Source organism: Papilio polytes, unplaced genomic scaffold, assembly GCF_000836215.1.
Source record: "Papilio polytes unplaced genomic scaffold, Ppol_1.0 DF820678.1, whole genome shotgun sequence".
Lineage (NCBI taxonomy): Eukaryota > Metazoa > Arthropoda > Insecta > Lepidoptera > Papilionidae > Papilio > Papilio polytes.
In genome coordinates, this window is record NW_013528526.1 from 1,417,327 (window position 1) to 1,431,604 (window position 14,278).

Genomic DNA, 14,278 nt, shown 5'->3' on the forward strand with positions numbered 1-14,278 from the left:
ATCATCCTCATCACCTCGTCTTTTTCCTCCTTCTGTAAGTCTTTCCTACTTCTTCAATTACATCAATGAGTCATTATCGTAAAGTAATATGATACTTAATTTCTATATCTTTATCGAATAATATATCGATATTTGCACTGTCCCATCTCTAGCAGGATAGCAATAAGCTTACCACTGAAAAGAGTATTATTTACGACCGACACAAGAACGGAGGTAATATTTAGTGGCGAGTAAAAATTTGTACGTGTCCCGCGGATATGTCCTCATAAATTTCCTCTTGTAAAAGCTCGCTAATGGTATTTGCAATTGTGTATCATATCTACGGAAAAGATTTCTTATAAATTGTATGTAACGTGAAAATAGGTAAAGGAATTCGCGTACTATAATTCTTAGACATCTATAATGTTGAAAAATTTCGCTTGGTTATTTTTTTACCGTTATTAAACAAATGGCTAACGAATTATTTATAAACATAAAAAAAAACATATAGACGAATTGAGTACCACCTTCTTTTGGGAAGTCGGTCAAAAATAGTCAATAGCCAATATTGTTATTTATGTTAGACTAGCTTTCGTCAGTGGCTTCGTCTGCGCAGAATAAAAAAACTTGGTTTGTAGCCAATGTGTTCTTTATCTGTGCTTTCATCGTGATTGGTTAAGTTGTTTTGGAGATACGTAGTACAAACATCCATACATCTAAACACTCGCATTAATTATGTATGACTAGCTTTCGCCCGCGACTCCGTCCGCGTGTTATTAAAAAAAAACCTATGTAACCTATATGTTCTTCTAGACTATCCTCTACATCTGTGCAAAATTTGATTGAAATTCGTTCAGTAGTTTAGGCTATAAACTCTAACAAACATCCATCTAAACTTTCACATTTATTATATTACGAGCTATTGCCCGCGACTTCGTCTGCGTGGTATTAGAAAACATACAAACTATATACGAGTAAATTACAAAAAGCTACGTATCCCTCGGGAAGCGGACAATTCTCAGGGATGAAGCTTATCCCATGTGTACTCCAGACTTTGTTTTATATCTGTGCCAAATTTCAATAAGATATGTTGAACCGTTGCAGAATGATCAAGTAAACATTAAAAAACTAAATTAATGAATCCTACGGGAACCGTAACTGTTCCAGGGATAAAAAGTAGCCTATGTGTTCTCCCAGACTATGCTCTAAACCTGTGCCAAATTTCATGGAGATCCGTTCAGCCGTTTAGGCTACTAACGCTAACAAACATCCATCCATCCATCCATCCATCTAAACTTTCGCATTTATAATATTAGTAAGAAGTATGATTATTTCTATTAAATACTAGAAATTAAGTCTTTGTTATAAATTTTCTTTTATAAGTACCAGTAACAAGGTACAATTTACTTACCTATTATCAACGCATAATCAAAGGACTAACCAAGCTTTAATTAAAATATCAGATTCGAATGAAATCAGTCGCGACCACAGTTAATATGCGAGACCGCACATTCGGCGCTACAATGTTGGGGTACAGTCGCGTCCAAAAATTAAATTAACGAAGACACGTCTCTAAAATGTAAGATATAGAGATACTAGAACAGACAATGACAAACTACGCTCATATCACCTTTTTTTCCTTATCCAACTTAAGGTTTGCGCACCAAGATTTCGTCCTAAATATCGGTATTTCGTCATTCCAGTTATCACTTTCATCTCAATCATGTCTAGCCAAATACAAACTAGGTTTTTCTAAAGATTATATGTGTTTTGATATTCTGGAATGCTCAATTATAGGAGCAAAAAGTAACTAATTGAAAATTGAATTATTATTCCGCATTAGAGATAAAAAAACAAAGCAAAATAACTTTTAAATTGTTTTTAAGCAATGCAGTTATTGGTCTCATCTTAGTACTATAAGTTTACAAAGAACAATTTAAATAGTATATAATTTTTACCGGAACATCTAGTACTCTATATCTTGGTGTGATGTGCAATAAAGTGCAAATATAGACCATAAAGTCAGGTTAATAGGTTCGATGCACTGCACGTATACTGCTGCGCTAATAATGTTGACATATTCACTATTATTTTCGAAGCTTTCGGGATAATTGTCTATGTATGGAAAATCATATATAAAGGGCTGTTCATAGTTCAATACTATAGACGTTACTGTTCTTTAATTTGAACACCATTTAGTTCCGATTTTTTATTTATTACTATAACTAATTAATGTTTTTTTAAAATAGTTACTTCGTAATCGTAAAATGACCGAAGTAAGTGTGGATGGATTATCCGAATTATATTACGGCTTATAAAGATGTATGGAAGAGCACACACTGTGCCGACCCTCCGTAGAGAGCAGATTGAAAGGAATGTGTGTTATTCGCTGTTTTTATATTTTTTCTTAAAATAGTCTCCCGATCTTTTAATAGCACTAATATTTTCTAAGCTTCTTGCGTAAAATCACCTCCAAAAAGAAAACAAAAATATATTCAATTAATATAATTAATTTGAAATAAAATGTACTAAAGCAAGGAATAAACGTGTCACAAGATCTTCGCTAAAATATATCACAGTAGTTCCCGACCTGCACCAACAAGATTCTTAAGTCGAGTCTGTTTTTACAGCTTCGGTAATAAAATATTACACGTCGACTTTAGTAGTTAATCCATTGTGATCGTGGAGTACGAAAAAGCAAATGTACAATGACTAATATATAGTTGTGAGCCAAGTACGTTAGCCAAGTCTTTGTTACGTTAGTTGATGTACTCTAGTTTTATTGTATCGTTAATAGAATTGAATTTTTGAATGATAAAAGCTTTAACGAAGAATACATATTGGTCTTACGTAAGGAAACAATCATACTAATATTATAAAGGCAATAGTTTAGATGAATGGATGGATCGATGAATGTTTGTTAAAGTTTGTAGCCTAAACGACTAAACGGATCTGAATGAAATTTGCTAAAGGATGATAGTTTGGAGTACAGCACAGTTTGGAGGAACACATAGGCTACTCGCTTTCCTTTTTTTTATGCTGACGGAGTCGCGGGCGAAAGCAAGTACATATATAAACACAAATGAAATTAAATATCGTTGCACTTACACCTTTTTAAAGAAATTGAGAGAAGAGGAAAAAGTGCATTTTATTACAGTTAAATTGTTGTGGAGAAAGTTGAAAAAGTTTATAAAAAAATATTCTGTTTTTATATTAGACCAATAAACGACTTAAATATAAGAAAGGTAAATAAAACACATAAAGTAATATTTATACAACGTTAAATTTAATATCGCAAGTAATAAAAGGGATAGAAAACGTTTTCATTACTCTCGCAAGACACGGCGACGGCGCTTTGAATAAGCAATATTGTGATAAAAGTCTTCTATTCATTTTAATATTGAGACTGAATACAACACTGTTGCAACTAAAATTAATGTTATTTAAAACTAGCTGTTGCTCGCGATATCGTCCGCTTAAAATTAAAAATAATGTAGCCTATGTTGCTCACTGATAAGATGTCAGCAATCACAAGCATATTTTTGAATAGTTTCTTCAATAAAAAGCCCTACACTTACGTCACGCTTTAGACTTTTTCACGCTATTAAACTTAGGGGGTAAATAAATTGGATAAAACCCCTAACGTGAGAAAGTCTATAAGCTGCGAGCTGCCAACATCAAAGTAGCAAAATTGCCATGGTAGGTAATTGGTATTTTGACATTTGGAATTGAGAATTTGACAGATGTAAACAATAAAATAAACTTTTCTATTTCATGCGGATGACGCCGCACGGGAACAGCTAGTTATTTTATAAAAACGTATAGTTATAAGTTAGTAATAAATCACAGATTCAGAAAGGGTTGAAGCTATAATTTTAATACCATCATGAACTTTTAACGTATTTATATAAAAACTGCACGGCAGATAAGCATTATGCATTTAGCGAGGTAATGGCTACGATTTGCATCAGGTATTGCTAATACGAGGATAGCGTGGCGCTTTTATTGGTATCTAACGTATGAGCTGACAGTACCGCCTACCATAACCGTGGAAATTGCTTTACGATGTTTTACTTATGGCAAAGGGGATTAAATAGAATTTTTATATTTTAAATATCTAGTTCTGTTTCGGTTGATCTTGGTAAGTGATTAGAGACCCTAAAGTATGTATTCTTGCATACGTCTGAATTAAGTCGCTTCTTAAGCATACCTTCTTGTACACAATTCATCTAATTCTTTCTTTGTTCTTCCTCTAACTTTATACCCATCCAGATTCAATCTTAACACTAAATTAAGAGTAATTTTGATAATTTGATAGTTACAAAAGTAAGGAATTTAAAAAATCCTAGATATGACAAATTATTTATGAATAATCCTCATTTTTCGCAAACTAAATTGATTAGAATATGATTAATTAATACAAAGAGAAAAGAATTGAAGAAATAAATAAATTACAGAACAACATTAAGCTTTAACTAACATATTATTTACATTATCCTTAACTAGCTTTTGCCTACATCTCTGTCCGCGTGGAATTAAATAAAAAGTACGTAGCTTATGTGTTCTTTCAGACTATGCTCTACATCTATGCCAAATTTCAACAAGATCCGTTCAGCCGCTTAGGCAAAAAACTCTAACAAACATCCATCCATCTAAGTCTAAACTTTTCGAAATTATATTATGAATACCATTAAGAAGTAATTATGTTATAAACATTAAAAGACTTTATTTATATTCCTTCGGTTCTTGTAAGACACGCACATTTTTCTAAATTGACATTTTTTGACATACTTATATATCACACTTACATATTACAGCCAGTATGTAGCCAAACCTCCTTATCAATCCACAACAAATTATGTGTTATGCGTGTTATTACTAAGAAGGTTTTAGAAGTATTTTTAAGTGATAATTTCTGTCATAAGCGATAAATATACGCTAATGGCTAACTTCTACGTGCCAACGACTCTCGACAAAGGGCAATAAATGTACTTTGAATATTTGTTACAATCGTCTCGGAAAGCTTTGACCTATTTAAAGTCACGAAGTCAACGCTTAAAGCTAACACATAGATAAGGAACAAACATTTTTTGCTAAGTAAAGGTGGGTTTAAACAAAACAGATTGATGACAAAATTTATTAATATTTGTAGATCAGTGGTAGAGCCCGCTTTAACATCTTCACACGAATGGGTTTACTCGCCTGGTGAAATACCACGACCATACAGAAGACAGGTGTTAAGTGGGAGCAATTCCGCTTTTCGTCTGATGAGTGTGGTGACGAATGCCCAAATTTGGTCCCTTTTTCTTCCCACTCTTTCTCTTATGAGAAAAAAATGGGGAAAGGAACGTGGATTCAGTTTTAGCTACAAACTGTAAGAAACATCCATCCATCTAAACTTTCGCATTTCTAACATTAGCAGTGTAAAAAGTATGCAAATAAATTAATTGCCCCCTCCTTTTGGGAAGTCAGTCAAAAATGGCTATCATGCCAACGATCTTATGTATTCTAAGCATCTGTCACTAGTAAAGAATTTAAAAAGCGAATTACATAGAAATTAAGCATTTTTGTCGTAACCCCACCAGTATCGAATGATTCACAAACATATGACTCAGCATCGCTATGCCTGATGAAATGCGACTAGGTCAACGACCATTTCACCGTACAATATGCACGCAACTGAGATTAAATATTGCGTCATTTGTATATGGATAGTTGAATAGAAAATCAAACAAATAATAATGGGATGGACAGATAGGACTCGACGATGTTGGCTCGGTGGATACTTACATGTAGACTTTGTAACAAATTGTGAGTTTTTATTTATTTACATTAATTGATATCTTACTAACATTATATCTTACTTCTTACTAATATTATAAATGCGAAAGTTTAGATGGATGGATGGATAGATGGATGGATGTATGGATGTTTTGTAGCCTAAACTGCTGAACGGATCTCCATTTAATTTGGCACAGGCTTACAGCGTAGTCTGGAAGAACACATAGGCTACTTTTTATCCTGGGTTCCCGTGGGATTTATTAATTTAGTTTTATAATGTTTACTCTATTATTCTGCAACGGTTCAAAATATCTTATTGAAATTTGGCACAGATATAAAACAAAATCTGGAGTACACATGGGATAAGCTTCATCCCCGAGAAATGTCCAGTTCCCGAGGGATATGAAGCGTTTTGTAATTTATATAGTTAGTATGTTTTCTAATACCACGCGGACGAAGTTGCGGGCAACAGCTCGTCTAAAATAAATGAATATTATTATAAAATTTACTACTACTCAGATACTTTCAATTTCACCGAGGACATAAAGGCTTTCTTAAGTAAACTACCAATTCAATTAAAGTTTAACCCTAATTCCATAGTGTCCAGAGTGACGAAAAAAAATTTTAAAAATCTACTGGTCTAGTTTAGAGAAAAATTCATGAGATTTTGATAATAGCATGTTGGTAGCATTATTTTTTTTTGCTTGAAAAAAACTCCGACGAATGAATGGTAAAGCCAAATTTGGTCAAGCATTTGTGATAAAATGAAACAAAATATATGGAAAGCGAACAGAAGATACGAAAAGCTAGTTGAAAAGTTGAATTATTACTAAGTTTTCACTTAAATAAGTCATTTAAACATTTAATTACATACTTTCTTTTGGTTGCTAAGTTTTAAGTAAGCAAAAAACTATTCGCAGCCGGTAGGATTCGAACCTACGCTCCCAGAGGGAATCTGATTTCGAGTCAGACGCCTTAACCACTCGGCCACGACTGCTGTGAAAGATAATGAGAAAACAGTCGTTCTGTTTAAAACATTTTAAACTATACAAATAAACTATATCAATTATTGTGTCACCGATTTAAAGCCTAGTTCAATACTAAAAATAAAGCTTAAGAAAAGCTTTATCATCAAAGAGGAAAGAATTTTTAATACTAAACTGGCTGTTACTCAGGACTTCGTCGTGGAAATAAAAAAAACAATAAAAAACAACCTATACCACTCATTGATAATGTAGCTTTTTAATAGTATAAGGTTTTTGAAATCGGCCAAGTACTTTTGAGTTCTTTCAAAACACAAAAATCCAAATATTTCCTCTTAATTATATTAGTATGGAAGTATTAATAAACTCAAAAGTACCGGACCAATTTTAATTATTCCTTAACTATTATAAAGCTATGTTATCATTAAGTAACTTAGGCTATACTTCAAGGCTGGACACGCTGGTAAAAGCTAGTCCCCTTTAAATATAAAGGTGTCTTATGCATCAATATTTTCGACAGTGAAAATTATTTATACTAATATTATAAAGAGGATAGATTTGTATTTTTGTTTGAATTATAACTCAAAAACTATTGAACCTTTTTTTAAAAAAATCTTACACAGTTAGAAAATTAATTTACCTGTGTGTATCATCATACTAATATTATAAATGCGAAAGTTAATGGATGGATGGATGTTTGTTAGAGTTTGTAGCTTAAATGGCTGAATGGATCTAGATCAAATTTAGCATAGTCTGGAAGAACACATATCAGTTTTGTTTGTTTGTAATCCCAAGCGGAAGGAGTCGCGGGAAAAAGCTTGTAGGCTATATTTTCGTAATTTCACGCGGGCGAAGCAGCGACCAACAGCTAATAATAAATAAAGTGGGGAAAAAACTAAAACACTGAGAAAGAAAAGATACAAGTTTTACTAAAACGTATTACATTATTTTTACATTACTAATTTTAAAATACCCCAAAGACGTTCATTCTACGATAACAACCACGTAGAGTCGAACCTTAAGGTTTCTTCCTGAAAAAAAAATTAAAAAGTTAACAAAATAATAAAGTTAAAAAAAAACTTGTAATAAGAAGAAAACATTAGAACATATCTATAAAAAATGATTAAAACAATAAATAAAAAAACAAGGTAAAGAAATAAAAAAATGCAACTACAAAGACAACAAGGTTGCTGCAAAATATATGCGAAAGTTTAGTTGAATGGATGGATGTTTGTCATAGCATGTAGCCTGTAGCCTAAACTGCTGAACGGACAGAGTCGCAGGCAAAAGCTAGTTCAATATTTCATTAAGTTTAAAAACAATTCGGATATTTTTATCTCCATAAGTAATTAATGTTAGGTTTAGATCAGTAAAAAGGTTATGGCTATTGTACAAAACTTCGCCAATAATAGGAAATCAGAAATATAAACGTTGAATTGAAAACAATGAACCGTGACATTTTTAATCCGTTTACAGCCTCCAGCGTTGACCATTCGAACAAAGAATCGTATTCAAATAACAGTTTTTATTTCTTCAAATTGGTCCGTTTTGTTACAAAAACGTATTCAGTTATACGCTATCGAAATGTTCGTTATTTTTTAATTCGTTTGTTATGTTATTTTTTATTTGAGACTTTATTGTGACTTAAATATTTCTATAAAAACTGGATTTATTTTAAAATTGACAAAAATAAATAACATGAACTTAACATTATTGCTAAGTGAACGCCCAATAATAAAATTACACCCAAATTCTGAAACGAATCTTAAATAATTCGCATCGTAAACGCCGTTTACAAATCTGATAGATGTCAAAATTTGTAAGGAATTTGGAACTTAAGCGTGTCTTTATCATTTGAGGCGCTGTAACATATTTAAATGACGTTTCAGTAATCGGCCATTATCCAAAAATAATAGTTAATCAAGAAGTGAATATGTTACACTACAAAATAAAGTATTTTAAATTTGTACCACCCAATAACTAACTCTATGTTACGACCACACACTGTAGACTATTTTTTACAAACACGATAAACATAGTTGAAAAAATCCTTTAAACAAGCTGTCACGGATCAACGTATCCTAATATAAACAAAAAGGAGCAACATCAAAGTTACCGCATTGCATGACTCACACACGCTAGCGACACGGAGTCGAATAAAAATGTCCCAACCGAAACAAGTGACGATTCAACGACCAACCAAACAACAAAGCAATCAATGAATGCAATTTTGAACTATAAAATAAAGAACTAAGAAACGTAGAAGCAAATTTTAGTAACATTTAGAATATTGTCAACAGCGCCGTGGGTGGTGAGGATACTAAAGGCGGTAGGTTTGCAAACAGAGGAGCGATTTTTGATAATAAAGAAAAGGGGGCGTTGCACAAACCCATACAAATATAGAAGCAAAAACTATAAAAGTTTGAAAAGGCACGGACGCAACAGTAAATGACCTTTACATTGAGGACAAAGCATTAAACGGCACAGGAAAGTGTCCCGCTGCGAGCAAAGAAAGGGCCGCGGAATAAGTAACGTCTTCACCGCTTCACCGCTGACCGCTCAGATTACTGTCCTTAAAGGGTGTCAGGGTTGACACGATTAGAGAAATTGTTGACACGATTAGAGAAATTATTAACAACTGAGATCTCTTAAATAGAGATTGAAGGAAACGATGTTTTTACTACTAGATTGGTATTATTGAAAATTTAAAATCAATGAAATTTAATTTCTGCTTATTTTAAAAAAACTGAACCGACAAACAACACTAAAACTTTTGAGATGCAATTTCAAAACAATTATTTAAAAAAAAAAAGTATATTTGTACATTTCGACATCTAATAAATCGTAGGAAATTTTGAAACTAATTAAAAAAAAAATCTTTTAAACGAAGTGCCAACCCTAAACGCACCAACATCAACTGGTATTTATTTCGACTCATTTGCACTGTACAATGCGTCTTTCGAGTTCTTTATCGATGCCCATTACATCTTGCCCATATTATTTACAACCTCAACATTGTCAGTATTTTTATTAGAAGAAAACATTTTCAGTGGCCCTTTTTCTATTTTAACAATCGTAATTAGTTCCCGTCCGTATTGTCTGGGGTCTAAAGGATCGATTGTCGCCAGACTGTCGCTAATTTAGTTCCGTTGAAAGTCGCCTTGATAAATAAGTAACTACTGTGAAAGGAACAATCGACGTAACGTCTGAAAGTAACCGACAAACATGAATAGTAGCCACGTAACGAGTTTCACATCGATTTTCTGATGTTTAAGGTTTCATACGTCAAAATTAATATTTCTTATGTTAAATTATTAAATCAAATGTTTTATTGTGGCTTAATTCTTTCATACCAACTCCTATATCTACCTCAGTCTATATTCTTTGATACAGTTCGTATTTGAGCGAGTTTGTTAAGACATTATCATCCCTGATGAATTTATTCTGAGTATAGTTTGACCAAAAGGTAGCGAATAGTATTTCTCTGCGACTATTTGGTATTACGCTTTAGTATGTTTATTAAAGCGGAAGTATATTTACTTTATAATACAGGGTCTTGGCTCCTTGGAGAGTAGGAAAGTGTTAAGACTGTCCTCGCAGTTGCTGTAGGCCATGCCGAATCCGAGGCCTCCTCCGATGTACATGGGCCACCGCCGGTAGCCACGCAGGAAGAAGCCCCCGAACATACTGCCTATTAGAAGGCCTGTTACTGGAATAGAATAAAAAGGTTAAAAATATAAAGCGAACTGGTCATAAAATTAAAACGAGGCCTGAAAGATTTATAAGCTTAAAGTTGATACAACTTAAGCGATTTATTTAAAACTAGCTTTTGCCTGCGACTCCGTCTATTATCGAAACTTAATAAGTATTCTGTGATTCTTCCAGACTATCTTCTACATCAGTGCTAAATTTCACCGAGATCCCTTCAGCAGTTTCGGTTACAAACTCTAACAAAGATCCATCTAAACTTTCGCATTTATAACATTAGTAAGAAGAGTAGATCTTTGAACTAAATTCCAAACAGTTTATAACATCTTGTTTGATCATAAACCTTCACCACCACCATTTTTTGGTGCACCATCCTAATGTCTATCTTCCATCAAGTTATTGGATTTAAATCATCTTGATCCTGCATGATTAAATGATGAACATACACTATAGGGATGTCAAAATGGATTATCATAGGATTGTTTTTTTACCAGTTTTGAGTGCGAAATCAGTGAAACAAGCTGAATATCTCTCCTCGAAGTCCCTTCTTTCAGGTGTACTCATACCTGTCCTACGCAACGAGATACGCTCCCGGTTCGCAATAACTCATGTCCGCTAACAAACAAAATATACAACTAGCTCTATTTACAAATGTTACAAATTTATCCATACGTTAAATGAAGACTTAATTTTTTATTATTATAACACAAAAGAAATTTTGAAACTTTGACAACTGACAGCTTTTGCTTTGACTGCGCTGTTATGTTTTTAATGCATTTTATGGCTTGAAAAGAGGTTTAATGCGATTCAAGAATAACTTTAAAATTAGGAAGAAAACAAATTGATGATATAGTCAAACAAAGTTTTTTGGTCCGGTGGGAAAAACACTGCTAGTACGACTAGTTTTTTTTTTTTTTGAAAAAATATGGGAAACCTAAAAGTAACACAAAATATCACATGAGAGGTACAGTACAAAAAGGATGTTTTAACAATTTTTAACATTATCTGAGGGTGCTAGTGAGGTTTTATAAATTAATTTTAGTTATGTATACCGGGTCAAATATCTTGGTGATCTATACTCTCCTGAAAGCTGAAAAAATTAATTGCCTTCAAATTCAATTGCATTTTAAGTAATCATACTAATATTATAAATTCGAAAGTTTAGATGGATGGATGGATAGATGGATGGATAGATGGATGGATGGATGTTTGTTAGAGTTTGTAGCCTAAACGGCTGAACGGATTTCGATGAAATTTGGTATAGATGTAGAGGATAGTCTGGAAGAACACAAAGGCTACTCACTTTTGTTTTTTTTTTAATCCACGCGGACGGAGTCGCGGGCGAAAGCTAGTCTTAAATAAATTAAAATGTTAAATGAACGTAGTAATCATACTCATACTAACATTATAAATGCGAAAGTTTAGATGGATGGATGTTTGTTAGAGTTTGTAGCCTAAACAGCTGAACGGATCTGCATGAAATTCGGTACAGATGTAGAGCATGGTCTGGAAGAGCACATAGGCTACTTTTTATCCCGGAAATAGTTACGGTTTCTGAGGGAATCTTTAATTTTACTAATAACAATGACGTTACTAACTCAATTAAAGCTCAAAGGCTCGCAGAGCTCTGAGGAGATTAACATGGCTTTGCCTTGACGGTAATTCCCAAACATAATTAAACGCCTAATTAATTATTTCGTTCAATTGATTAGTCATGATAATTGATTTTAATTGAATTATGTATTCGTAAATAAATTGTGGAACATAAATGGGAAAGGTATAAAATTATATTTTGTAATAATGTAATTTTGTGTGGAAGGGTACACCGGTAGAGGTAGACATAGAAAGAGATGGATGGATTGTGTAAGGTGACATGAACAAAAAGGGAGTGATGACTGAGATGACGTATGATAGAGTTATGTGGAGGACAAAAACCTGTTGCTCCGACTTTGCGGGAGTTGGATAGGAGGAGGAGGTGATGATGATGATGAATGAAAAATGAAACCAATTTTAAATAAATTAAAGCAAGGCGAAATTTTTATTTGTGTGTTTTTATATTTTTTCTCTGTATGTAATTAAATATATAAATAAATCTGATACATCGTAAAAAAAAACAAAAAAAAAGTAAAAATGGTAAAATAAGTGAAAGTCTTCAAACGCCTAAATAATATGGTGTTACAGAGTTCTGATTTCTGCTTCAAAAATAGACAAGGCGTTGATTTAATACTAGTAACTTTGCAATATTTTAACTAAACCTAAGAACAATGTAAAGTGAAAGAACCAAAAAATAAAAACAAACATTATATTATGAATGAAACACATACCGATATTTGGCATAATTGTATGCAAGATACAGGTGCCAGCTACAGGCTTGTATAAACACTAACTGGCATGCCAGTATCTTATAAGTAGTTAACACGACATCTGATTTTGTGATAGCTAGGGGCATGTAAGTAAACGCATTGTGCCAGTAACACACAAAACAGGCGTGAAGTGGAAGCAATTCCGCGTTTCGTCTGATGAGTGTGGTGCCGGAGGCCTAATTTTAGTCCCTTTCCTTTCCACCTTTTTCTTAAGAGGAAAGGATGGGAAGGCAAAGTGGATTTAACGGTGGAGGAGACGCAAAGGAAGGAGAAATGTGCTCTTTATGTGCGTCTCCTCCTCCATCAATTAAGGGTAGGCAACGCATTTGCAATTGCGGATGTTTATGGGCAGCGGTCGCTTTCCATTTCGGTGGATTTAAGTGGCCGCTTGCTCGTTTGTCACCTTATATTATATAAAAAAAAGTAACGCTCTTGATAAGCATAGCATTCTACTGGCATGTGGCACCTTACCGCTATTATTCAGACAATCCAATAGCTACTAAATCTACTCTTGTTAATAGACAATCCCAACGCCTGGAGACTAGTTAGTCTACAATGCTAGTTAGTCTACTAGTTAGTGAAATAGGCTCCCTGTTTAACATTCATTGCGGGTCCGTTTAGAATTGATTTGCACTCAATGGACACAGACTAATCCTGATACACAAACGGATTAGTGGCCACCGGCTCTGTTATTAGAATCTAGTTTGATTGATTGTCATTACAAAGCATTAAGGGAAATATATCAAAGAGAAGTTATTGCCAATAGAGAAAGTAGAGATAGGACCAGACACAATTAAAAGTAATAGATAGAGGAGTAGGAAAATAAGAATTTTAGTAGTGATTTTCATTTACACAGTTAATAAAAGTTTGCTTCAAGATTTTTTTAATTTCGTCGTGGTGTCAGCGTAAAGTTTAGTTTTTAAACCTTCCTTCGATAGTGTCCAGTAATAGAGCTGATATAAAAAAAATTTCTACCGAACCAGTTTAGAGAAAAATACATGAGATTTTGATTTTATTGTTTTGCTAACACATAATATTTTTTTGCTACAAAAACTCCATCGTTTTAAGAATTAAGAAGAGCATTTTCCCACTTTTTTAATGACTTTCAAGTTAAAAAATAGGTAAAATTTTATATTTATTTTCTGTATTTCTAATTAACAATAGAGTAGCACAAACTAAAAAAATCTGTGACTAAACTAAGTTATGAACTTTACTTGCCTGTTTTGTATAGATTCTATACCGCTACCGTATTCCCTGTGCATCTTATCAAAGCGGTAAGCTAATAAATCAAGATTGACAGCCTTCATTACCTGCAATCCGAATTGGAATTACTATGGACTGTATCAAATGATTAACATATACCTACGGAATAAGTAACTAATCTATACATATATAATAAAGCGTAAACACACATTAATCCGTGGCAGAAGATGTCAGCAATCACAGCATATTTTTAAACAATTA

General features: G+C 33.2%; 1 protein-coding gene and 1 non-coding gene across 2 annotated transcripts; both read right to left on the bottom strand.

Annotated features, from left to right (window-relative positions):
* Positions 1–6,675: 6,675 nt before the first annotated feature.
* On the bottom strand, positions 6,676–6,757 carry Trnas-cga. Its single transcript has one exon. It is a non-coding gene; the product is annotated as a tRNA-Ser (tRNA).
* An 894-nt stretch (positions 6,758–7,651) lies between these two features.
* Positions 7,652–11,216, bottom strand: LOC106110324 (MICOS complex subunit Mic10-like). Its single transcript, XM_013292091.1, has 3 exons — positions 10,943–11,216; positions 10,284–10,452; positions 7,652–7,774 (listed from the first exon to the last, which is right to left on the bottom strand). The coding sequence occupies exons 1-3, from the start codon at positions 11,013–11,015 to the stop codon at positions 7,762–7,764; spliced, it is 255 nt and encodes an 84-aa protein (XP_013147545.1). The 5' UTR covers positions 11,016–11,216; the 3' UTR covers positions 7,652–7,761.
* Positions 11,217–14,278: the final 3,062 nt, after the last annotated feature.

What these genes read in the sequence shown, in the direction of transcription:
- LOC106110324 (XM_013292091.1), bottom strand. Translation starts at nt 11,015, where the DNA reads ATGAGTACACCTGAAAGAAGGGACTTCGAGGAGAGATATTCAGCTTGT. An exon ending in TGATTTCGCACTCAAAACTG is followed by an intron (nt 10,453 to 10,942) that starts GTAAAAAAACAA and finishes ATTCTATTCCAG; the next exon opens with TAACAGGCCTTCTAATAGGC.